Genomic DNA, 27,034 nt, shown 5'->3' with positions numbered 1-27,034 from the left:
GAAATGCCATACAATAGCACTACCCTGATCTTTTGATAAAGATTTTTCCTGGACTGGGAAAAGTTATAAAATATTTGCATATTTTACAGAAGGAGGCTATTTGCCTCATTAGGTCCGTGCTGGATTTTTGTCGGCTATCCATTCACCCCAATTTTTTCTGCTCTTTTCCATTGTTGTGCATTTTGTTGCCCTTTTCAACTACCTACCAATATAGTATAAAGTGTTGCATCGACTCAAATTTGTCCTAGTGTAAATTTATGTTTACTGATTGTTCACCACTAGAAGAATTATCCACAGCTAGGTTTTCCAGGCTGGTTGGCTTTTTGCCACCTTAATGTGGGTTGTGTTTGGCTAAATCAGTTCAAATGCAAAGCTGCATTGTGAAGATAAGAGGGTCTGATTACAGTACACTTTAGCCACACTGACATCACAGTCCCAGCATGGCACAGACTCTGCACTTCAAAACCCTACGTATAACCAACCCCGTGTGCCAGTCTCCATTACGCCAGCTTAGAATGCAAACATTTTCTCTGTGATCAGTCAAGTTTGGAAATTGATTTATCATGTAAATGGTAATGATAATATTCCATCTGATAATGTTTCATTCTTCATGTCAGGTGGAGACGTTACCATGACAGACAAAGAGAATGTGTTGAGCCAGATAGAACATAATGTCTCTGTCAACATCCCCGCTGACTGTAGGCATCGTTCGAAGGTCTGTGCACTTTCCTGGGGTAAGGACCATATCAACTTTCCAACCGACTATGATTTCATCCTGGGCGCGGATATTGTGTACACCTCCCTCGTCTACCCATTGCTGTTAAAGACTCTGCTGCATCTCTGCTATGGACCGACCATCATTTACCTCTCTACCAAATTACGCAGAGGGAACCACTCCACCTCTTTCCATGAGGAGGTTTTGCCTAAGCATTTTAACTGTGAACTTGTCCACAGAGTGGAGGATAAAAATATCAGTGTGTACAAGATTAGCAAGTTGAATCCAGCGATGAAAGATGACCCTTTGATGTAGAATCAAAGAACTGTACAGCACAGAAGATGGCCGTCCTTTCGGTGCTGGCTCTTTGGTGATGTTTCTCCCACTTATCTGCTCTATAGGAAGGTGGCTCTTACTTAAGAATGTGGGTGGGAAAAAGCCACTCAACCCTTCGATACTGCTCTACCATTTAATAAGATCATGACTAATCATGCACTTCAACATAACTTTCCTGTGCTATCTCTGTAATATGTAGAAATCCATTGAGCTTAGTCTTGAAGGTATTTAATGACTGAACTGCCACAACCTTTTGCAACAGAGAATTCCAAAAAAACCCCTCTGAGAAGAAGTGCCTCCTCACCACAGTCTTAAATGGTCTGCCCATTTTTCTCAGACTGTCCCCTGATTCTAGAACTTCCAACTCAGGCAAAAGTATTTCCACTATCTAAGCTGTTGATCCCTGTAAGAATTTTTCTTGTGTGAATGAAATGACCTCTCATTCTTCTTAACTCGAACGAATATAGACTCAGTCTATTTTATGTTTCCGCCATAGGACTGTCTCTCTCTCTCCCTCTCTTTTTCCGCTCTTTCTCTTTCCACTCTTTCTCTCTCTCTTTCATGCACACGCCGCACACATGCACACACACTGGCAGCCTCTCCTGTTGTCTTTCTCCCTTGGCCTGGAAATGCCCTGCACCACCATCCAAGGTTTCTGCCCCACCAATATTGCTCCCCAAATCTGTGTCCCTCAAATCTAGCCCCTCAAATATTACCCTACTCCACTCCAGGAACTAGGGTTAACTTTATGCAAATAAAAACATTTTTTCTTGACTACATATTCTCAAATATATCTATGAAAAGTATTGAACATCCCAATATTTTGACATCTTTCGCACATTTTCTTCCTTTGTGTAAGAAATCAGGAATCTAAATACAACTGCAAAATGAAGGTAGTGTTCTCAATTTAGCTATCTTTCTGTAATTAAATTCATCCCAAGTAAGGCCATGACTCATTGGTAATACCAATGTCTTTATCAGTATATCATAGATTTAAGCCCTACTTGAGCACAAAATCTTGGCTAGCACGCTTACAAATACTGAGGGAGTAAAGGTAAAAGCACTACAGTCCTACCATCTCATTAGAGAGAGAGAGAGAGAGACAGAGAGACAACTGGTGGCAGTGTAACCTGAGAGTCACCATAGCTTAGGAAAGGAGGGAAGTTGAGGAGAGTGCTTCATGGTAACCTCAGCAGTATAGGAATTGAACCCATGCTATTGGTATCTTTCTGTATCAAACGCCAACTGTCCAACCCACTGAGTTAACCAAGCTCTCAACTTTGTACTGCCGAAGGCACTGTCCTTTGGACAAGACATGAAACCAATTCTTACCTATGTTCTCAGGAGTAAAAGATTCAATGGAAATGTTTTGAGGAAGAGTTCAAGTATGATCTCCAGCATCCTGGCAATCACTTATCCTTCAAACAACATTGGTCTGACTCTTATCTCATTGTGGTTTGTGAGAGCTTTCTAGACCTTGTGACTGTAAGGTATAGGAGGAGAATTGAGCTCATTGATTTGGCCCATCAAGTCTGCTCATCCATTCAATGGCTGATCTGGTAATCCCAAACTCCACTTTCCTGCCCTTTTCCCATAACCTTTCATACTGATTAAAAATCTGCCTATTTTGGCCTTGATTATGCCTTCCAACATAGCCTCAACGGCCCTTTGTGATAAAGAATTCCACAGATTTACTATTCTCTGAGGGAAGAAATTCCTCCTCATTTCTGCCTTAAATGTGCAACTCCTTATTCTGGGATCATGTCCTCTGGTCCCAGACTCTCCCACAAGGGGAAACAACCTTTCCACATCTACCCTGCCAAGTCCCCTCAGAATCGTACATGTTTCAATAAGGTCACTGCTCATTCTTCTAAATTCCAATGGGTACGGGCCTATTTTATCCCTGAATTTTCTAAATTACAGCAATGACTATATTCCCAAAGTAATTCGTTGGCATAAAATGCTCTGAAAAGGCCCAAAGTTGTGAAATACACTATGTATAAAAGAAACAAGTATTTCTTTTACTGGAATTCTGAAACTGCATTTTAACCCTACATTTTTCCTGTTGGTTTGCAACACTGAATTGTGTGTGAGTTAATCTGCATTAAATGTACCATTGTGATTTTGATGTGAAATTTTATTTTTGTCTGGTGATCACATAAAACCTGAATGCCTAGGAGTGAAATAAAGCAACTGTTAAGCAAGAAAATTACATTCACCATCTTTTGTTCGGCATTTCAGGTTATAGCAACTCTTTGCAAGTATTGTTTCCCCCGGAGCATCATAAACATGATAGAATGGCTACAGTGCAGGGAGGGGCCAATCAGCCTGACATATCCTGCTGGATCCCTGCAAGAACTCAATTCATCCCTCACCCCTACCTACTCTCCTCAGCCCTGTAAATATTTATCATATAATTATCAAATTTGCCTTTGGGAGTCGGATTGACTCAATCCCCTCCAGTTTCTCAAGCAGCACATTCCAATCCCGAATCACATTTTACATGAACACTGTTTTCCTCATTGGTTCTTTTCTGTTAATCACCTTAAACTGATATCCCCTTGGTTCTCAACCCTAAAGAGAAAAAGTTCCCTATTTGTTCTGAGTGGACCCCTCATGATATTGAATCCTTCCAGTCAATTTCTTTTCAACCTCCTCGTCATTAATGTGCAAACATATCTGACAGCCCTCATCCCTGGAAGCCTTCCAGTAAATCCTTTTTGAACTCTCTCTCATGCCTCCACAACCTTCCTAATGTGAGTGCCCGGAATTGGTTAAAGTACTGCAGCTGAGGTATTATTTGTCCTTTAGAAAAGTTCACTGCAATACCCTTGCTTTTGTACTCTGAGGTCTGTAGCGATTGTAACAAAGTCAGCTAGGTGGATCTCATAGAATACAAGTTCCCTGATTGGGGCTGTTAATCTGGCCCAATTAGGGAGTCCTAGCTGACAGACATAAACAGGAGTGTCAGAGGTTCTGAAGGAGCTGGATCAGTGTCAAGGTCTCTCCACATGTAAATGTAAGGTGACTTGGTGACGGGATCCCAGCCTCTGTGAACTTTTTTCCAGCTTCATTGAGGTGAGTCTTGATGGGACTGCTGGATTCCCAAAGCTTCAACCTCTGTTATTGGGCTTTGCAGCTTCAGCCACCCTTTACTGGGCCCATAGGGGCTGTGTCTTGAACATTGGGAAGGACTCCAGGGGGTCAGGTCTCACACATACGTGAGGATCAGAGCCCACAAGGGAACAAAGCCTGAACAGTACCTGCTGTAATGTTGCCTGATCCAGTTGCATGCAGCTTAGTGAGAATATTTGTTGTAGCGCTAGGGAAAGGTACAAAGAATAGGAAGAACAAGACCCAGAGATGGATATGAAAAAGGCTGGTCATTTTCAAGTTGAGGTGTTGTTGGACTGTGAGCCAACATAAGGCTAACAGGTGAAGAGGACAGGATCTGGGCAGTAGAGTTTTGGAACAGCTTGAGTTTATAGAGGGTGAAAATGCAAGGCCACCCAATAAAGTATTGAAATATTCAAATTTGGAGGTAAGTAATACCTCTTCAAAGTTTAAGGATTTCAGCAGCAGATGAGTTGAAATGGGTTTAGAGTCGTACGAACAGACAATTGAAGGACATCAGTCATCTCTCAAGTTTTCTCAACCATTTTTAATAAGGTCATGGCTGATTTGATTGTAATTTCAACTCCACATTTCCATTTGGCCCCATTAATCTTTAATCCCCTTTTCTTAGCCAATTTATCCACCACTGCATTAAGCCTATTCAAAAACTCCATCTCAACTGCCTTTTTAGGAATAAATTTCCAAAGATTCGCGTTACTCTGAGAAATAAGAAAGTCTCACTTCTGTCTTAAAACGGGTAATCCCTTATTTTTAAATGGTGAACCCTCACTCGAGATTCTCCAGCAAGGGGAAATATCCTTTCCACATCTACCCTGTCAAAACCTCTCAGGATTTCATGTGTTTCTATCAAGATGCCTCTTATTCTTTGAACATGAAAAAGGTAACCCCATTTTTTTCCAGGTATTGGTGTATTCAACCTTCTCTGAAATGCTTCAAACACATTCATATCTTCTCTTAAATAAAGAGATCAATACTGTGCACAAATGTGATCTCACTAGTACCCTGTAAAACTGGCACATAAATTCCCTATTTTTGCATCCAATTCACATTGTAGTAAATAACAACATTCAAGTAGCTTTCCTAATTACTTGCTGGACCTGCAGAATAAATGTTTCTGATTCATGCACTAGAACATTCCAATCCCTTGGCATCTTATAGCTCTGCAAGCTCTCACCATTTGGATAATATCTTTGCTTTTTATTCTTTCTGCCAAAATTGACCCTTTTACATTTCCACACATTAAACTCCATTAGCCACATTTCTGCCTGTTCACTTAACTGATCCTATATCCCTTTCATAGCCTGCAATGTGCTCCTGATAACTCACATTTCCACCTACCATCAGCAAATTTAGTAGTCACATCTTCAGTATATCTGCATCCAACTCTGATATAAATTTTAAAAGGTTGAAGCCCCCAGAAAACAGGTTGGAATTAAAGTGGCCTGCAGATTATCCATCTTGAAAAAACAATGAGCCAGATTTTCCAGGGAATTAGGCTCAGGTCTCAATGGATTCAAGTCTATTAGCCAGGTCTCCCAAAGCGTTAGAGAGAATTAGCATGGTGCCTCAGAATTTGAGAGGATTAGACCTAGGTCCCAGTGGATTTGAGAGGATTAGGCCAGTATCCAGAGGATCCAGAAGAATTGTTCTGTGATCCCAGATGGTTTGAGAGGATTTGCATGTCTGATCTGGGGATTTGGGTCTGGAAGTGGAGGCGGTGGGGGGTGCTGTCTGGCAATGGGAGAGCGTGGTCAGGTCAAACCCAATCCAGCAATCCAGCAGTGTGAAAGGGAGTGGGTGTTCAGATCCACCGGTGGGGGTATTGTGTCTGGTCGTGTCCCACTGTAGGAAGGGGATTGGGTCCAGTCACAGTTGCGGGGGGAGTGCGGGTGAGGGTGGTTTTGAGGTTAGGTTGAGTCGAGTCTGACTGGGGTCTTGGGTCTAATGGCAGTGGGAAAGTATTGGGATAGGGAACAGGTCTGATGGTGGTGGTGGTGGTGGTGTAAATAGGAGTCTGTGGTGTAATTACAGTTACAGTTTAATAGTTGCTGAGGTGTTAAACCATGTTTTTAATAGTCTGACCTTTCTTGAGTAAATATTCTACTTAATTTCATCAGAACCATCTGATGTCTTTGATTTTCATGACGACTCACTGAGGTAGGAGAACTGCCCAGAGAAAAGTTCAAATTCCTGGATAAGTCCTTCAGTGTTGGCCTCAGCACAGCACTAGACCATCCTCTAGTGTGGATGTCAAGCATGGCTTACATGGTGTAGTGGCTAAAAGTCATTGCAATACCATTTGTCAAAAAGTAAGCTACTGCAGTATCTATCCAAGCAGAATCATAGTTTTAAAACGTCATTGGAATAAGAATAAGGAGAACACCACTTGAGTAAAGGCAATTGCATAGCCTCACTTAGGACATGTCCTGAACAGAGGGACTCTAGGTCAAACCACAGCTAAAGCCAAAAACAAAGCCAAGCCTCAGCCAAATAGTGAACATTTTGTTCAGGATCCCGGCCAGCAAGCCATTGTAGTTGCTGCTGGTATGCAGACTCGAGACAGCAAAAAGTCCCCCTAGAGCTAAATGGAGTAAAAGAACTCATAAGCCAGTATCCAGGAGAGTGCACGTCCTGGAAAGTCTGCCTACATCTGGTTTGGAACAGTGAAATTGATCACCAATGTCCAAATCAGAACCAACCAAAATAAACATCTGCTTAAATGGTTAAATTCACACTGGACTCCGACCCTTAAGATTGGACAAGACCTTAGCACACACATTGTGGAATCAGACATTGTCCACTAGCATGTTCAGACCATCTGGGATCACTTGTGTCTGGGGTGCAGTGTCACCACCCAAAATGATATTTTGATATAAAGTTGATAACTCCTTTGAAGTTTCAATTTTCATTTCAGTGCCCTTTAGGGGCTGTCTACATTAAGTTCAATTGTTCTTTTTGAAAGAATACCCTCACCAAACCTTTGTCACTTTTAGCAGGGGCTAGGCGTCATCCTTAAATTCTGGTAACCTACTCTCTCTGAACCATGACTCAATCAGGAATTTTCTCACCTCTGGGTCTGCACATTGTGGCTTCAAGGCTTTTTTTTCTCCCCAGGGATTGGATCTCAAAGTCAACCTTGACATTCCAATGTGGCACAGAAGCATTGCCACACACTCAGGGACTCCACTTTTCAGATGAGATATTGACCATCTGCTGTCCCAGATGGATGTAAGTGATCCCATGTCACTATTCTGAAGGGTTCTCTCAGGTATGTTGGCAAATAGTTGCCCCTCAATTGACACTGCCATATGATTCTGTCATGACCGCGTTGCTGTTTATGGGACCTGGCTCTACACGAACGGCAGTTCATACCCAACGTTGATTGCCAAACCTCAGAAACACTTTTACAGACTGTAAATCATTTTAGAATGGCCCGAGGCTGTGAAAGTTGCGCTATGAATCCAATTCTTTATCTCTTTTGGAACCTATCCTGAAGAAGCCTCGCGAAAAAATGTCAATAAACAAAATTTGACACCAAATGATGTAAAATAACACTGAATTCCAAACAAGAGTCATGTCGGACTTGAAGCATTAACACTGTTTTTCTCTCCCCACAGACGATTCTAGACCTGCTGAATTTCTCCAGGACTTTCTGTTTCATGTTTATATATAGAAAACAATTAGGACTGGGTGATCAAAGACGTATTCACAGGAGTAGGTTTTAAGGACAGACGTAAAGAGGAGAGAGAGATAAAGAGAGAGAGAGAGACGCACAATGGCTCCCAATTTTCCCAGCCCTGTGCAAAAAAGCTTTCGAGAAGGGGGAGCCTTGAAACTTTTGAATGCGAAAGATCAGGCCAATTCCCCACTATGTTCTCACCTCTGTCCCTTTTTATGAAGGGTAAGAGTGCAGGACAGGATGCCAAGAGTAGCACCAGGCATACCTGAAGATGAAGTGCCAACCTGGTGAAGCCACCAAGCAGGACTACTTGCATGCCAAACAGCATAAGCAGCAAGTGATAGACAGGGCTACATGATCCCACAACTAACGGATCAGATCCAAGCTCTGTAGTCCTGCCACATCCAGTTGTGAATGGTCATGGATGATTAAACAACTTACTGGAGGGGGAGGCTTCACAAATATCCCCATCCTCAATGATGGAAGAGCCCCACATCAGTGCAAAAGATAAGGCTGAAGCATTCGCAGCAATCTTCAGTCAGAAGTACCGAGTGGATGATCCATCTCGCCCTCCTTCAATGGTCCCCAGGATTGCGGATACCAGTCTTCAGCCAATTTGATTGATCCCACGTGATATGAAGAAACAGTTGAAAAGACTGGATACTGCAAAGGCTGCAGGCCCTGACAACAGTCCGGCATTAGTACTGAAGACTTGTGATCCAGAACTAGCTGCTCCCCTAAACCAGCTGGTCCAGTACAGTTACAACATTGGAATCAAGCAAACAATGTGAAAAATTGCCCAGGTATGCCCTATACATAAAAAGTAGGACAAATCCAACCCATCTAATTTCTGCCCCATCAGTCTACTCTTGATCATTGGTAAACTGATGGAAGGTGTCATCAACAGTGCTATCAAGCAGCACCTGCTCAGCAATAACCTGCTCAGTGACACCCAGGTTGGATTCCACCAGGGCAACTCAACTCTTGATCTCATTACATCCCAAGTTCAAACATGGACAAAAGAGCTGAATTCCAGAGGTGAGGTAAGAGTGACAGCCTTCGACATCAAAGCTGCACTCAACTGAGTGTGGCGTCAAGGAGCCCGAGCTAAACTGCAATCAATGGTTATCAGGGGGCAAACTTTCCAGTAGTTGTAATCATACCTGATGAGTAGGAAGATGATAGTGGTTGTTGGAGGTCAGTTATCTCAGCTTTAGGACATCTCTGCAGGAGGTCCTCAGGGATGGGGCCTAGGCCCAATCATCTTCAGCTGCTTCATCAATGACCTCTCCTCCATCATAAGGTCAGAAGTGGAGATGTTCTTCACAATGTTCAGCACCATTCACAACTCCTCAGATACTAAAGCAGTCCATGTTCAAATGAAACAAGATCTGGGCAATATCCAAACTTGGCCTGACAAGTGGCAAGTAACATTCAGCCCACACAAATGCCAGACTATGACCATCACTAATAAGAGAAAATCTTATCACCGCTCTTTGGCATTCAATGGTGTTACCTTCACTGAATCCCTCATTATCAACATCCTGGGGGTTATCATTGATCAGAACCTCAACTGCACACACCACATTAACACAGTGGCTACAACAGCAGGTCAGAGGCTAGAAATATTGCAGCCAGTAACAAATCTCCTCACTCCCCAAAGCCTGTCCACCATCTACAAGACACAAGTCAAGAGTGTGATAGAATACTCCCCACTTGCTTGGATGAGTGCAGCTCCAACAACACTCAAGAAGCTTGATTGGCACTACATCCACAAACATCCATTCCGTCCACCACCAATGCTCAGTCATAGCAGTGTGCGCTATCCACAAGATGCACTGCAGACATTCACTAAAGATCTTCAGACAGCACCTTCTAAACCCACAACCACTTCCATATAGAAGGACAAGGGCAGCAGATACATGGGAACACCACCACCTTCAAGTTCCCCTCCAAGCCATTCGCTATCCTGACTTGGAAATATATCGCCATTCCTTCACTGTCACTGGGTCAAAATCTTGAAATTCTCCCTGTGATGGCACTGTGGGTCAACCCACAGCAGGTGGACTGCTGTGGTTCAAGAAGGCAGCTCACCACCACCTTCCCAAGGGCAACTATGGATGGGCAATACATGCCGGTCAGCCAGCACACCCACATCCCACAAATGAGGAAAAAGAGAGAGAGGCTATGGCTGGGAAGCCTATCTATAACTCCTTTGGAGAGAAAGGTGAAAGATTTCATAGATTGTAGAATTCCTACTGTGTGTAAGCAGGCCATTTGGCCCATCAAATCCACACCAACCCTCCGAAGAGCATCACACCCGACCCACCCCCTACCCTATCCCTGCATTTCCCACCCTAGACATTATGGGTAATTTAGCCCGGCCAATACACAAAACCTGCACAGGTTTGAGCTCTGGGAGGAAACCCATGCAGACACCCGAGGCTGGAATCAAACCTAGGTCACTGGCACCATGAGGCAGCAGTGCTAACTATTGAGCCACTGTGCCGCCCCTGTATCCCTTCACAATACAAAACAAATGTTGAGCAGAAGGTCAAAGAAGAACATTTCCTGGTTCGTCACAGTTTGCTGTCAAGATTCATCACAGCAATCCATCAGTTTGCTAAGTATATATGAGCTGAGCTTGGGATACAGTTCCTTGTACTGGTTACCTTCCTGTACCTTGATATTTCATCATCCTATGTCTGCCAAGTTAGAAGGTATGAGTAGGCTGCTCACACACAGCTTGCCCCATGGTCTCCCGTCCTCCTGGTCCTATTTGACCTCCACAGAAATTCTTACAGTTGGGATCAAGGATAGTAACAAACAGCAGGAGCACCAATTGATTCTCGTTCAAATTTAGCGCATGGAAATTGAGGTCATTTTAGCCTGCTAACCCAGGCTGACAACCTTATAAGCTTTCCATGTTGTTGGTCTATAATAGGAAAACTAAGAAGAGATTTAGTGCACACTATTTATAAGCAAATATTATCGTGTTGTGATATGATGTCTTCATGCAAAACCCTAATGACTTGGGAGTAAATGTGATATTCACATTGATTTTGAGTGATATGTGTAAGGACACCCACCACAAGAATATCCAACTGCTATTTGGCAGTGCCTGTTGTTATAGCAATGTACAGGACCTCTGCAACACATTGAGACACTGTCTGGGGCACTTTGAATTGAGTTCAGGGATCTAGGTTCGAAATTAAAACAGGCAAGGAGGATAATATTGTAAGTTAAACTGGTGCTCTTTCAGTTAATATCTGTGTAGCTGGTACTAACCTGAGTGTTAACAAATGTATATCCTCGTTCTCAGGTAGCTTTGAGATCAGGAGCAGGGCTTGTGTCTCTGATACAATTGAACATATTCATCATCTGTCCGTTGCTCACTGAATGCTGGAATCTGATATACCTCCTGCTCTTATCCTATCATGTCCCAGTTTCCTCTTGTCTCTGAATTCGGGTGTTTAAACAGGTTTGAATTATATAAGAGTCAAATGTCAGGTCTTCATAGACTGTATACTCATAACTTCAGTTCATGGAGCCTCCCATTCCCAGGCCTCCATACAAATATGAGAATTCATATTGAGTGCAATTCCAGTGGCTCAGTGATTAACACTGCTGCCTGACAGCCTCAGGGACTTGGGTGCTATGCCATCTATAGGTGACTGTGGAGTTTGCGTATTCTCCCCAGGTCTGCATGGGTTTCCTCTCACAGTCCTAAGATGTACAAAGTAAATGGATTGGTCATGCTTTAAGAAAAAAACCTATTGAGGCTGATGAGGTGGCATGTCCTTTGGAGGGCTGGTGCAGACTTGATGGACTGAATGGCCTCTTTCTGCACTGTAGGGATTGTATGATTCTAATCTGTGTTTTCACAGACCATCATGTTGTATCATCAGATCATAAGCAAATTTCAGCATTTGATTTATAAGTCTGAAACTGCCCAAAGCCTCTCCATCATTCAAAAGGCACAAGTCAGGAGTGTATTGGAATACCCTGCACTTGCCTGTTTGAGTGAAGTTGCAACACTCAAGAAGCTCAATCCGCTCCAGGAGAAAGATGCCCATTTGTTCAGTCCTGTACCATTCCTCAGCATTCAATACCCTCCCAAAAACCGCAGAGTTGCAGCAGTGTGTACCATCTAGATTCATTGTAGCATCTCAACACATCTCTGCGCATCTTCCAAATGCAGGACCTCTACCACAGAGATGAACATGACCTTCAGACGTATTCGAACAACATCACGTGCAAGTTCCCCTCAAAGCCACGCTTTCTTGTTCAATGTTCCTTCAATACTGCTGGTTCTGATTTGGAAAACTCTCTCCCCACAGGCATCCTGGGTTACTTACGCCTCATTGACTACAGGACAAAGAAGTCAACTTTCTACCTGCTCCCCCATCTCCCATCAATGACAATTGAGGATAAGCAATAAATAATAAACAAGGCAATCCCTGTCAGCAATGTATCCATTCCCAGGAATGAATTAAAATGAAATGAAATATGTGATTATATGAAGAAAAACACTCAGAACAGGGTTTGTCCTTCATCCTTCAAGCAGATTTAGAAAGGTGCATATAATATTGTGCTTGTAATTGTCTGAAGTTATTATTGTTAAAGCATTAATTTTAAACACCCATTTGTAGTCACTCAAATTAGCTCTTCCTTTGAAATGCTTGAGGCTAGATACAATGACAGCTCTGAAAATCTTTATGCAATTGATACACATCTGTAACCTGATCATGTTATAATCAATCACATCGAGTTGACCTTCGCTTGAACTTATAGGACGGGTTTACAAAGCCTGTGTTACTCAGCACTCCCTCCCTCCTTAAATATCACCTCATGGTACAATAACTGTATTTATCATTTTCTTGATAAGTATTATGGGAGAACTGCTGTGGGATCTTCCTCGCATGTCAAAGCAGTGATTTATTGGTGACCCCAAAAAGGGGAAAAGGGGAGTTACACAATTGAGACCAGTCTTCACTTCAATCGTGTTAAGGTCAGAGTCCAGCTGATGCATATAACTAGGGCTGTAGAGAGTGCTTGAATTAAATAGTTAGGAGATTGTTGGAGATGGTCATTGCCTGGCGCTTCTGTAAAATAAATGTCACTTGCCACTTAGTAACAAAACCTGGATGTTGTCCAAGCCTTGCTACATATGGACATGTGCTGCTTTAGTGCAAGGAGCTGCGAATGGTTCTGAACATCGTACATACATCAGCAAACATCCCCACTTCTCACCTTCTAATGAAGGGAATACCATGGACCATTTTAATAAAGTGCAAAAGTACCTTTAATCCCTTATTGATCAGATTCAATTTATGATATCACTTTAATATAGAGATAACACAGTGTTGAGCTGGAGGAACACAGCAGGCCAGGCAGCATCAGAGGAGCAGGAAAGTTGACGTTTTGGGTTGGGACCCTTTCCTGCTCCTCTGATGCTGCCTTGCCTGCTGTGTTCGTCCAGCTCTACACTGTGTTATCTCTGACTCCAGCATCTGCAGTTCTTACTATCTCTGAGTATCACTTTGTTTTGTAATCTCAACAGTTGTGCTTTAACAGATTTTATATATTTCAGCTGCTAATTGCTCTTGCTGTAACAGATACAGTCAGCACTGTAAGTGCCGAAAAATGAATTTGAAACAATTGACACAACTCAGATCACATCTTGTTTTCCCTTCAATTGCCCCACATTGGCCAAGCAAAGCCACAATTGCAAAACTCATCCTTGATTCCAAACTTCTCCAAAACCTCGCCTATTTTTGTACCTGTGACTGATTCCAACTGAGATGTCTACACTCCTCCAACTCTAGCCTCTTGCACATCACTCTATCATTAGGATCTGTGCTTTCAGATACTGAAGCTCTATGCTCTGGAATTTCCTCCATAAACCCTCCAGTAATTTTACCCCAACCTTAAGTTCACCTGGACCATCTCTAATACCTCTCTCTCCTTCCTTGACCTCTCTGTCTCCATCTCGGGCAACCACCTAGAAACTAATATCCATTTCAAGCCCACTGACTCCCACAGCTACCTAGAATAGACCTCCTCCCACCCACCTTCCTGCAAAAATGCCATCCCCTATTCCCAATTCCTTCGCCTCCGCTGCATCTGCTCCAAGGATGAGGCATTCCACTCCCGTACACCTCAGTTGTCCTCGTTTTTCAAGGACTGCAACATCCCCCCCCTCAGTGGTCGAGAACGCCCTCAACCGTGTCTCCCACATTTCCCGCAACTCATCCCTCACACCCCATCCCCGCAATAAGAACCAAAAAAGAATCCCCCTCGTCCTCACGTACCACTCCACCAACCTCCGGATCCAACGCATCATCCTCCAACACTTCCGCCATCTGCAATCCGACCCCACCACCAAAGACATCTTTCCTTCCCCATCCTTATCTGCTTTCCGGAGGGACCACTCTCTCCGTGACTCCCTTGTCCGCTCCACACTCCCCTCCAGCCCCACCACACCTGGCACTTTTCCCTGCAACCGCAGGAAGTGCTACACCTGCCCCCATACCTCCTCCCTCACCCCCATCCCAGGCCCCAAGAAGACTTTCCACATCAAGCAGATGTTCACCTGCACATCTGCCAATGTGGTATACTGCATCCACTTTACCCATTGTGGCCTCCTCTACATCGGGGAAACCAAGCGGAGGCTCGGGGACTGCTTTGCAGAACACCTACGCTCGGTTCGCAATAAACAACTGCACCTCCCAGTCGCGAACCATTTCAACTCCCCCTTCCATTCCTCAGACGACATGTCCATCCTGGGCCTCCTGCAGTGCCACAACGATGCCACCCGAAGGTTGCAGGAACAGCAACTCATATTCCGCTTGGGAACCCTGCAGCCCAATGGTATCCATGTGGATTTCACAAGCTTCAAAATCTCCCCTCCCCCTACCGCATCCCAAAACCAGTCCAGCTCATCCCCGCCTCCCTAACCTGTTCTTCCTCCCACCTATCCCTTCCTCCCACCTCAAGCTGCACCCCCATCTCCTACCTACTAACCTCATCCCGCCCCCTTGACCTGTCGGCCCTTCCTGGACTGACCTATCCCTTCCCTAACTCCCCACCTACACTCACCTTTACTGGCTCCATTCCCGCCTCTTCGACCTGTCTGCTTCCTCTCCACCTATCCTCTCCTCTATCCATCTTCTATCCGCCTCCCCCTCTCTCCCTATTTATTTCAGAACCCCCTTCCCCTCCCCCATTTCTGATGAAGGGTCTAGGCCCAAAACATCAGCCTTTCTGCTCCTATGATGCTGCTTGGCCTGCTGTGTTCATCCAGCTCTGCACCTTGTTGTCTCAGTAATTTTTAGCTCTCTCTTTTTTAGGAGGCTCTGTAAAAGATACCTGTATGACTAAACTTTTTGACCACCTCATAAAGTCTCATGGGACTTGTTTGCAATTTGTTTTTGACATTCCTCTAAAGTGCCTTAAGTCTGACAGGTGTTATATGAATCCAAATTGTCATCACTATTGTTGCCTTGCCATTTGGAAGTGGAACCCATCTGGGTCAACAGGACATCCACCCAAGTAACATAATGTACCTACCTCCTCTTCTTCTTTAAGACTTCCTGGAAATCTAACTCTCTTCTCAAATTCTGGTCCTTGATCTTTATTCCCCAATGTTTTCTTCTGAAAATGCTTCTGTGAATTTGCTTGGGGCAGTTTTTTTTTCTGTTAAAAGACACTATACAAACACAGGATGTTGATCGCATGTTTTTTGTCATTGCATCCAGTATCCAGTATGAGGCTAAGCAATATTCAGGTTTGGGTTACAGAGTTAAGAAACTGATCTCCCAGTGTCCTAGATATCCTATTGACTATTTCAGGAGATTATAATAAATTGGTATCATCTTACAGCAATCCATCTTTCATCTATCTATTGTTAGATGGTGAAGGCGCTGGAGAATATAATAGTCCCCCATATCTGCCATGTAGATGCATTTGCAATCAAGCTGTTGAGACAGGTAAGGAGTTTCCAAAATCAGGCCTCCAGGAAGCAGGTCCCCAGAATCGGATTGAACTCTGTGGGTAGGGATGGAATATATCCATATTCATGTGTGAGCAGTACATCGTAACTAATGATACTTTGGAAAGGTGCTGTTTAATGTAATAATGATGGAAAATTTGCTAATTTAGAGCTTAAAGTCCTCACTATATTTCTATGAATCTCATAGCAGCTTCAGGCAAGGTTCAATATGAAATTAAATGTAGAACTCAAAAGATTGCTATTGAAGATATGCTTCTTTACTATTAGTGTCCTGAAAGTGACTCCTTGCTGTCTCACTTCTCCTTTCATTTCATTGAATGATCTGAATTTCGTTGAATAATATAAGTGTAAAATAAATTTGGCTCAGGCAGTGAGGTCATTTTAAGTCAAAGTGCCCTTTTAACACTGAGATGCATTAGTTACAGCAGTCAAGGTCCATGACACAAATCTGGACTCTTGTTGGTCTAGGTTATAAGTCTTGTTTAGACAACATCAAAAACAGAAATTGCTTACTTTTCTGTGTTCTGTTTTTTGTCTTATCCCGATGTTTATTTCCTTCTATATTTATTCTTTACCTGAGTTGGTAGTGTTTTATTTTATATGTTTGTTTATGGATTGTTAACAATGATTGCATTTCTTGTCCATCCCTAACTGCCCTTGAGAAGGTGATGTTGAACAACATGATTGAACACCTAGAGCCATAGTGCCATTAGGAAAGGACATCAAGGGTTTTGACCCACCAACAGTGAAGGAGCAATGTTATAACTTCAGGTCAGGATGGCGAATGGCTTGAAGAGGGCTCTTCCAGTAGTCGTCTTCCCATACGTCTGCTGCCCTTGTCCTTCAAGATAGACATTGTGTGTTTGGAAGGTATTATTGAAAAAGCCTTGCCGTTTTGCTATATGCTCCACCTCTGGGCACTGCCTATGCAGGGAGAGACTGTTTAAGGTAAAAGATGAGGTGTCAATCAAGCAGGTTGCTTTCTCTTAGATGGTGTCAATTTTTTAAAGTGTTCTTCGAGCTGCATTCACTCAGACAAGCGCAATGTGTTCTATCACGATCTCGAATTGTGCATTAGATGATGGACAGGCATTGAGGTGAGTTACTGCAGTAATCCCAGTTTGACTTCGAGGTCCGGTGTTATCCATCAGCAATTTTCTACAATAAGGCAGGAACTGACTTCATCCATCCAGTAGAAGAATTAATGAGTTAATGCAACGTTCAAAATGCCAGTAGAGGTAATGTACTTTCTCCTCCTCTCTTGTTGACAACAATCCCAGAATTATAGCCCTTCACAGAAAAGCTGTTGTGAAGAAATGAAGACCATCCTTCTTCTGCTCCTTGTCATTGCCAACACTGAGCAATCCCCTACTCATTATGAAGGTAAGTGGTGACTTTATCGTGTTTTTGTACTTGGTTTTGTGAATTTAAACTGGGAGATATAATGGGTGGGACAGTACAGACCAGCTTGGATCCTGGTGTGTACCGTTTCATCCTTTCTCAGGGGGTTTCCGCATTCCCCAGAGTCTGATGTAGGCACCAAACCCTGGATTTATATCCCTCCCCCAGAAATTCCTGGAGTTACATCTCTGTTGTTTGTTGAAGAGGGCATTGACTGTCCACAGGTGATCAGTGCGGTGTTCCCATCAGGAGTCTAATCAATTCAACAATGTGCCAGAGGACAAGCAGTGCCTCTAAGGTGCAACCCAAACATAAATCTTTCTTTCCCTTTATTCTCTCTTCCTTTTGTTCTTCTGTTGCTATGGTTTTCTCTTTTTCTGTCCCATTCTTTCTATGTGCTTCAATATGTGACTTCATCGTTTCAGCTACTTCTCCTTTTTCATGTTCTCGCTGTCATTTTCTAAATAGGTCTCTGGCTCTGTTCTCTTTTTCAGCATAGATACTTCGATTTTCATCCTGCCCCACTGCATTTTACTTTTGTCACTGTATCTTTCTATTTCCTTTCCATTTCATGCATCTCTGCTATCTCCTTGTTTCTGTTGGTATTTCCCACTTGTTTTCCTTTTCATCCCTGGGTCTGTCCAACTCTTCGTACTGACCCCTTCTCCCGCTTCCAACACACCCCCTCCTCCTGGACACCACCCCAAGGCCTCCTACCCTCCCTCGACCTCTTCATCTCCAACTGCCGTCGAGACATCAATCGCCTCAACCTCTCCACCCCTCTCACCCACTCCAACCTCTCCCCCGCAGAACGTGCAGCCCTCCGCTCCCTCCGCTCCAATCCCAACCTCACCATAAAACCTGCGGACAAGGGAGGTGCAGTTGTAGTGTGGCGCACTGACCTCTACATCGCCGAGGCCGGACGCCAACTCTCCGACACCTCCTCCTACCGCCCCCTTGATCAAGACCCCACCCCTGAGCACCAAACCATCATCTCCCAAACCATCCACAACCTCATCACCTCAGGTGACCTCCCACCCACGGCCTCCAACCTCATCGTTCCCCAACCTCGCACTGCCCGCTTCTATCTCCTTCCCAAAATCCACAAACCTGAATGCCCTGGTCGACCCATTGTCTCCGCCTGCTCCTGCCCCACCGAACTGATCTCCAACTATCTGGACTCCATTTTCTCCCCCTTGGTCCAGGAACTCCCTACCTATGTCCGTGACACCACCCACGCCCTCCACCTCCTCCAGAACTTCCAATTCCCCGGTCCCCAACACCTCATCTTTACCATGGACGTTCAGTCCCTCTACACCTGCATTCCCCATGCAGATGGCCTTAAGGCCCTCCGCTTCTTCCTGTCCCGCAGGCCCGACCAGTCCCCCTCCACTGACACCCTCATCCGCTTAGCCGAACTCGTCCTCACACTCAACAACTTCTCTTTCAATTCCTCCCACTTCCTACAGACAAAGGGGGTAGCCATGGGTACCCGCATGGGCCCAAGCTACGCCTGCCTCTTTGTAGGTTACGTGGAACAATCCCTCTTCCGTACCTACACCGGCCCTAAACCCCACCTCTTCCTCCGTTACATTGATGACTGTATCGGCGCCGCCTCGTGCTCCCACGAGGAGCTCGAACAGTTCATACACTTCACTAACACCTTCCACCCCAACCTTAAGTTTACCTGGACCATCTCTAACACCTCTCTCCCCTTCCTGGACCTCTCTGTCTCCATATCGGGCAACCACCTAGAAACCGATATTCATTTCAAGCCCACCGACTCCCACAGCTACCTAGAATACTCCTCCTCCCACCCACCTTCCTGCAAAAATGCTATCCCCTATTCCCAATTCCTTCGCCTCCGCTGCATCTGCTCCCAGGATGAGGCATTCCACTCCCGTACATCTCAGTTGTCCTCGTTTTTCAAGGACCGTAACTTCCCCTCCTCGGTGGTCGAGAACGCCCTCAACCGTGTCTCCCACATCTCCCGCACCTCATCCCTCACACCCCGTCCACGCAATAAAAACCAAAAAAGAATCCCCCTCGTCCTCACGTACCACCCCACCAACCTCCGGATCCAACGCATCATCCTCCGACACTTCCGCCATCTGCAATCCGACCCCACCACCAAAGACATCTTTCCCTCCCCACCTTTATCTGCTTTCCGGAGGGACAACTCTCTCCGTGACTCCCTCGTCCGCTCCACACTCCCCTCCAGCTCCACCACACCCGGCACTTTTCCCTGCAACCGCAGGAAGTGCTACACCTGCCCCCATACCTCCTCCCTCACCCCCATCCCAGGCCCCAAGAAGACTTTCCACATCAAGCAGATGTTCACCTGCACATCTGCCAATGTGGTATACTGCATCCACTTTACCCATTGTGGCCTCCTCTACATCGGGGAAACCAAGCGGAGGCTCGGGGACTGCTTTGCAGAACACCTACGCTCGGTTCGCAATAAACAACTGCACCTCCCAGTCGCGAACCATTTCAACTCCCCCTTCCATTCCTCAGACGACATGTCCATCCTGGGCCTCCTGCAGTGCCACAACGATGCCACCCGAAGGTTGCAGGAACAGCAACTCATATTCCGCTTGGGAACCCTGCAGCCCAATGGTATCAATGTGGATTTCACAAGTTTTAAAATCTCCCCTCCCCCCTACGCATCCCAAAACCAGTCCAGCTCGTCCCTGCCTCCCTAACCTGTTCTTCCTCCCACCTATCCCCTCCTCCCACCTCAAGCCGCACCTCCATCTCCTACCGACCAACCTCATCCCGCCCCCTTGACCTGTCCGTCCTCCCTGGACTGACCTATCCCCTTCCTAACTCCCTACCTACACTCACCTTTCCTGGCCCCATCCCCGCCTCTTCGACCTGTTTGTTTCTTCTCCACCTATCCTCTCCTCCATCCCTCTTCTATCCGCCTCCCACTCTCTCCCTATTTATTTCAAAACCCCCTTCCCCTCCCCCTTTTCTGATGAAGGGTCTAGGCCCGAAACGTCAGCCTCTCTGCTCCTATGATGCTGCTTGGCCTGCTGTGTTCATCCAGCCTTGCACCTTGTTGTCTCCTCTTCGTAACTGTCCCCGATGCCTCTTTTCTAAGGCTCTTTGACTTTGTATCATTCTTGTTTACTGCTATATCTTCATCCTCATCTCTGTCCCCTTTCTGTATCCCTCTCTGTCTTCACTCTTGTCCCATTGTCTGTACCTCTACCTCCATGTTGCTATGTTTCTGTCTTTTCTGCGTCTTTCACTGGCATTGATACAGAATATATCTTTTGTGATTAAGATGAAATTGGCATTGGAAACCATGACATTGCAATTCTCAACGTCTTGGGTGACTTTGAAGTCAACAACAATGGCCACCCGGATAAACCCGATAACCACCACAATTTAACCAGGAGCTGCCGGGAACTCAAAGAGAAGTACCACGTGACCAAAGGTAAATGTTTTCAGCAGAAAATACGATTGCCTCACTAAGCTAAGATATCATCAGTGTGGCTACAGTTCCGTTCAGTGCCTTAGAGACAAACGAAAAATAACCAGTCTTCCTTGCTTCATTACCTATTCTGCCATTAATTTCAGCCAGTGTTTGTAACTCTCACTGACTACTGGAAAAGGGGGAAAAAAACTTATATTTATGTGTCACATTTCACACCTTCAAGAGGTCCCAAAGGGTTTTGTAGCCGGTGGAGAGTTTTTGTAACAATAACTGCTGTCACTCACTGCTGTTACAAAGTCAAGGACGACAGCAACTGTGCGTACAAAGTCCCGTCAAACAGGACGTGAGATGAATGTAAGTCATTTTCATTCTGGGTTGTTGGGTTAATGTTGGCGGGGACACCAGTGAACTCTGCACTAGTTCAAATAACATTATGGGGACTGTATTTCTTGCATCTGCTTCAAGGCAAAACAGAGAGGGGAAGGAAACTCTTGCTACGTGACAGAAAGTGTGAAGTGGTGCTACATGCAGGTCCGCGCTTGAGACCACTACTGTTCACAATTGGACTGTGGAAACGAAACGCAATTCCTAAGTGCACAGATGAGACCAAACTGCATGCACAATGGGATCAGCAATAGAGTGGAGGAGTGCTACAAAATAACAGAATAGCAAGGATGAACTTCATTGAGGTGAGATAGAAAAACTTTGTTTTTGCAAACCTGAAGATGGGACAATTATCGCAAATGAACTTTAACACAGAGAAATATGAAGAGATGCTTTTTGGTAGGAAATATACAAGCATGATCTACACTTTAGAGAAGGGTAGAAGGTTAAAAGGATGCAAGAATCACAACTAGGCATATTGCAGATTTTTTAAAAATTCGTTTGTGGCATATGGGTGTCACTGGCTGACCAGCACGTATTCTCTGTCTCTAGGTGCCCCTTGAGAAGGTGGTGAGCAGCCTTCTTTAATGGCTGCAGACCACCCTCTGTGGGTTGACCCACAATGCCATTAGGAAGGGAGTTCCAGGATTTTGACCAAGCAACACTGAAGGAATGACGGTTCATTTCCAAATCAGGACTGTGAGTGGCTTGGAGGGGAACTTGCAGGTGGAGGGTTCCCATGTATCTGCTGCCCTTGTCCTTCTAGATGGAAACGGTCATGGGCTTGGAAGGCACTGTCTAAGGAACTTTGGTGAATTTGTAGATAGTACACACTGCTGCTACAGAGTGTCAGTGGTGGAGGGAGTGGACGTATGTGGATGTAGTGCCAATCAAGTGGGCTGCTTTGTCCTGGATGGTGTCAAGCTTCTTGAGTGTTGTTGGAGCTGCACTCATCTAGGCAAGTGTGGACAGGCTTTGTACAGTCAGGAGATGAGTTAAGCGCCACAGTATTCCAAGCTTCTGACCTGCTGCTGTGGCCACTGCATTCATCTAGTGAGTCCCCAGTTGAGCTTCTGGTCAATGGTAACCCCCAGTATGTTGATAGTGAGGGATTAAGTGATGATAACCCCGTTGAATGTGAAGGGGTAGTGGTGAAATTGTCTCGTATTGGATATGGTCGTTGCCTGGCATGTGTGTGGCATGAATGTTACTTGCCACGTGTCAGCCCAAGGCTAGATATCATCCAGATCTTGTTGCAATAAAGGAGACAGGTGAGGCTCTTCTGAAGAAAAACTAATGTTTAGACTTCCCTTTGACGTAGGGAAACTTGAGTGCTAAAGGTGGATCAGGGAAATTGAGGCAGGCACTGTGTGCAATTTGTCTGAAACTTCCTTCAGAAAAGTGGTGAACACCACTATGTTCCTTGCCAATGCTACAGAGTCAGAAAAATACTTGATTGTTTGTGAATATTGGAACCTTCAATGAAGAAGCACAGAGTGGACGCTCTTGACTCCTCTGGCCAGTTGCGGAACCCATCGTTGGGAGACAGAAATTTTGCGAGAGTGGGAAGGTACAAAGTAAATGAAGTCATTTTCCTGCTATTGCACTGGGATTTATTAATTCAGCTGGGTAGAAAGTATTGAGAAAAAAAAAGGACAATCACATGCCCACATATAATTGTTTCTTCCACTTATATTAATTGTGAAGTGATTGGAGACACTCTAGTCTATAGCGCAAATCCAATCCTTCATTATGAGAGAGTCTCTTTTTTAAGCCATTATTTTAACCACATTTGACACTGTCATCTACATTTGGTCCTGGTTTTCCATTCAGTCATTCAACACCTAGTTTATTTTACAGGGAAAGCACCTCCAATGTGTCCGTTCGGTTGTGATGGTAGTTCCAACCATTTGACATACACAGCCATTGCTGCTGTCAAATGCTCTTATTCAATTGAATTGCCTAATCTTATCCTCTTCATACAGATGGTGTCCATCTATTCATAACCAGTAATGGTGAAGTCTACCAAGCCTTCTGTGACATGACGACCAATGGAGGAGGTTGGACCCTAATTGCAAGTGTCCATGAGAACAATATACTTGGGAAATGCACCACTGGAGATCGCTGGTCCAGCCAGCAAGGGAGTAATGCCAGTTCTCCAGCAGGAGATAGGTCATGGTCCAACTATGCAACATTTGGTTCACCAGAAGGAGCGACAAGTGATGACCTGAAGGTGATGAGCTTCTGTGTAATCTCTTTATTTAAAACAACGTTTGTCATAATTAGTGTGAATGGGACAGCTGACCAGAGCTGAAGCAACAGAAATAAATATGGAAAGAACAAAAGATCCATTGGGAGGAGCTGAGATTGATTTGTACTTAAAGCCAAAAGGTCTCGTTTGAATTGCCAATCAATTTTGCTGCCCTATGAATGAAGAGATTGTGGTATTTTTCATTTGAATGGTTGATTTTGGTTAGTTGCCTGCCTCCAATTAATTCTATGACTCTGTGAGATGACATTGGTGGAGAATATTGTCCACAGGCCACTTTGCCTGTTAAATGATGTCACTGCAATAGAGGTTCCTTATTCTGTAATACTGGGCTAGAATTTAACTGAACAAGAATGAGGCTCCCACATTAATGAGTGAGGATGTGCTCAGGGGCTTAGTGATGCTCGTGAACGCTGCTCACTGTCGCTGTGACGATCTGTGTCTATTTACAAACAGAACCCAGGTTACTATGGCATAAAGGCTTCAGACATATCAGTTTGGCACGTGCCAAATGACACACCACTGAACAGCTGGAAAGATGCAGCAATCCTCCGCTATCACACCGAAACCAACTTCCTACAACAGTATGGAGGAAACTTGTATCAGCTGTTCCAAGTGAGTATCTTAGCAGTGCCTGCATTTCATAAAAATCAGAATCACTACAGTATGGAAACAGGAGTTATGTCTTATCTCCATTACTTATTAGTCAGCACTGTTAAGATTCAGGTGAACAAGGAATAATGGTGAGTTTAATTAAAAAAAAAGACTTGCATGTCAATGGTACTTTTCATAACATCTGGATGTCTCAAAATAGTTTACTACCAATTACTTTATTAATGTTTAGTCAGTATCATAATGGGAAAAAAGATGAGCAATTTTAACTGACCTTTCTCCAAGTTCACTATAATATGCAGGGACTTAAATAAATTACGGTATTCCAATGTTAATGGGCTTTGTCTACAAAAGTGATTAGCTGAAGCTCAGCATAACATTTAAAAAGAAAACATAGATGGGAAATTAGCAAATTGCCCCTAAAAAGCATTCATAGCTGCCTGGGATAGATTCCAGTTCACGATTCTAACAAAAAACATTTGTGTATCCAAAAACTTAATTTGTTCAAAATTAAAGAATATTGAGGGTTGCGTTATTCCCCCACCCTCACAAACCCCACTTTGCCCTTAATTTCCTCACAGACAATAAATTAGATTTATATTAAATTGTTTAGTGGTTAAGAACCGCAGCAATGGTGAGAAATCATAAGGGGATAAGGGATGAATTACTTTTGTTTGAGGACTTTGGAAATAAATATCGATGAGGGCACTATTGGAATTACCGTCCTTTTATTTGAATTGAATTATGGGATCATCTGTATCCCTGTTGAATTGACAACAACATTTTGTTTAGGAAAAAAGAAATCATCTAGCAAAGGATGTCCTTCAAACAATGTGACACCGTCTCTCAATGCAACAGACCCTCTGTACTGCACAGTCTAGATTGTGTGGCCAAGCTACTACATGGAACTTGGCCCGTCAACCTTCTGCCTGCCAGATACCAAATTGCTATTGGACCAAGCTGATAATCAGGAGATAATGGGAGATTCAATATAGAAAGCAGTAATATCTTCATGGATGATGTGAGATTGGAAAGGATTGGGTAGGAAGATGATGCTTGGGGAGGATAGAACTGCAAAGTTAGGAAAATTGTGGGATCAATGGGCGAAGGAAGAGGAAGGGTCACAGAAGAACAAGACATCAAGTAGAATATCTTTCAGCCTGAGAATAATGTGCTCAATTTCAGCAACACCCTGTCGAATACAACAAAGGGAAATGTCCAGATGATAACGGGCCATTAAGTCGCATCACTTATGACTTCGGTAATGATGAGAAGATAAAACAGTTGTACGGGCCTTTCAGTCAACGTAAGTGCCGAATTCTTTATTTACTCTATACCAGCAACAATGGGCATCACCTTCAATTGGTTACCTAAAGCTTGGTGCAACTTTGGAAAATAGCAAGAGAGCTTGGATTTTGGAGCCTGTTGTGTCCAAATCAAGAATCAACTGCAAAGTCCATGTGAAGGTCACAGATGTATAGTAGTCCTAATCTCATTGAATGGCTCAACAGGCCAAAGCATCTTTCCTGTTCCTATGTCCATGCTTCAAATCATGACATTATTATGTAAGGATGAACGGTGATTAGCTAACCTTCTGTCAGGGCCACTCAGCTCTAGACCTCATTATTAACCTCAGTTCAGAAGAGGTGAGGCGAGATTTTGCGCAGGGGCAGGCGAGAGTGCTCCACCTAGACTGCATAGGAGCAAAGCAGAAACAGCAAATTCTGAAATGACCCAGCTAATCACCCAAGATCCTTCAACACAAAATTCTGAAAATCCTCAGCAGGCCTGGCAACAGCAGCAACGATCGGTTAATGTCTTTCTCCTTTCCATCTGTGACGGTTTAAACTGTGACATTCAAAGACCCAATGCGTTTTTTTAATACTTAAATAATCATGCGATTTGTTGTGTGTTTGCAGGCGAATTTGAACCAGGATATGTGCAATTCAGGGTATTCAACAATGAGAAAGCAGCACTGGCGATGTGTTCTGGAGTGAAATACATTGGATGCAATTCAGAACATGTGAGTACTAGGACTGCAGAAACGAGGGATGTTAGAGCAGTGGGTGGATGGTGCGAGTGAGCAATCAGAATCACAGAATTATCACGGTTCAGAGGAGGCCCCATTTAAACAATGCTCAGCTCCTTACGGGCAAAGTGCATAACCTTACATTTTCCCACATTATAGTTCCTGTAGTTTGTGTGGAGTCTGTATCTGCAGCTTTCTGAATCAGTGCAATTCAGCCTGTGACTCAATAGTTCATTTCCTCGCGATTTTGCCCATCGAAATGCTGATGAATATGACTGTTGAAATATTCCGAATTGTTTATGTCTAGGCGTGTATCGGGGGTGGAGGATACTTTCCTGAGGCATCGCCAAGGCAGTGTGGAGATTTCACAGCCTTTGACTGGGATGGGGTTGGCACACATCGGTCATGGAGTGCATCAAAGGAGATTACAGAGGCTGCAGTGTTGATCTTTTACCGTTAATGCAGGCCATATCCTCATGGGAGTACCTTGTTAGTCCACTGACAATTGACTGCAATGTGACAAAGTGCCTTTGTTTAAAAAAAAATTGACTTGATGTAATGGTGTACTTCATTCTAATTCAGAAATTAGCATAAGTCCAAGAAGAGACTACTTGTATAACATTGAATGCTTGGTGTGCGGGATATATTATGAATCACTGATCATGCGAGGAGTTTCTGAAAATTATTTTTTCTAAATGCTGTAGTGGCTTCCATCAGATTCCTGACAGGATTTCAATAAACTGGCATTATAAATACTACCTGCATGTGTTTGTTTCCACAACTTACTGTATCATCCAACTTATCATATTTCACAACTTAATACAAGAATGATTCTTAGGCATGCTTTCAGGAGATTGAGTTCTGATAAGTGATGAGTGTTCAGTGGTGGTAAATAAAAAAAAATGCAGGAGGTATCCTGCCCAGATATTCATTTCCCTTATCAATGTTAAAAACATTACATGTCTTCATTTTCTCTCATGCCTCAAAATAATCCTTCAATGTTTTGAAATGCAAC

The 27,034-nt window shown here is 44.1% G+C and overlaps 2 protein-coding genes across 2 annotated transcripts in view; both read left to right on the top strand.

Moving 5' to 3' along the window:
- Positions 1–1,281, top strand: part of LOC109938241 (EEF1A lysine methyltransferase 3-like) — a 20,587-nt gene extending 19,306 nt beyond the window's left edge. Inside the window, exon 4 of the mRNA XM_048600156.1 lies at positions 618–1,281. Within this exon, the coding sequence (XP_048456113.1) occupies positions 618–1,030 (413 nt within the window). The 3' untranslated portion in view covers positions 1,031–1,281. The remainder of the gene's footprint in view (positions 1–617) is intronic.
- Positions 1,282–15,778: 14,497 nt separating this feature from the next.
- LOC109938242 (intelectin-1-like) lies at positions 15,779–26,683 on the top strand. The gene is made up of 8 exons (XM_048600155.1): positions 15,779–15,856; positions 17,160–17,262; positions 20,573–20,725; positions 23,095–23,342; positions 23,835–23,993; positions 25,176–25,296; positions 25,910–26,013; positions 26,327–26,683. Exons 1-8 carry the CDS (start codon positions 15,779–15,781, stop codon positions 26,477–26,479), a joined length of 1,119 nt encoding a protein of 372 aa, XP_048456112.1. The 3' UTR covers positions 26,480–26,683.
- The last annotated feature ends 351 nt before the right edge of the window (positions 26,684–27,034 follow it).

This window comes from Rhincodon typus, chromosome 8 (assembly GCF_021869965.1).
Source record: "Rhincodon typus isolate 14 chromosome 8, sRhiTyp1.1, whole genome shotgun sequence".
In the NCBI taxonomy this organism is placed as follows: Eukaryota; Metazoa; Chordata; class Chondrichthyes; order Orectolobiformes; family Rhincodontidae; genus Rhincodon; species Rhincodon typus.
This window is presented reverse-complemented; position numbering and strand designations above follow the sequence as displayed.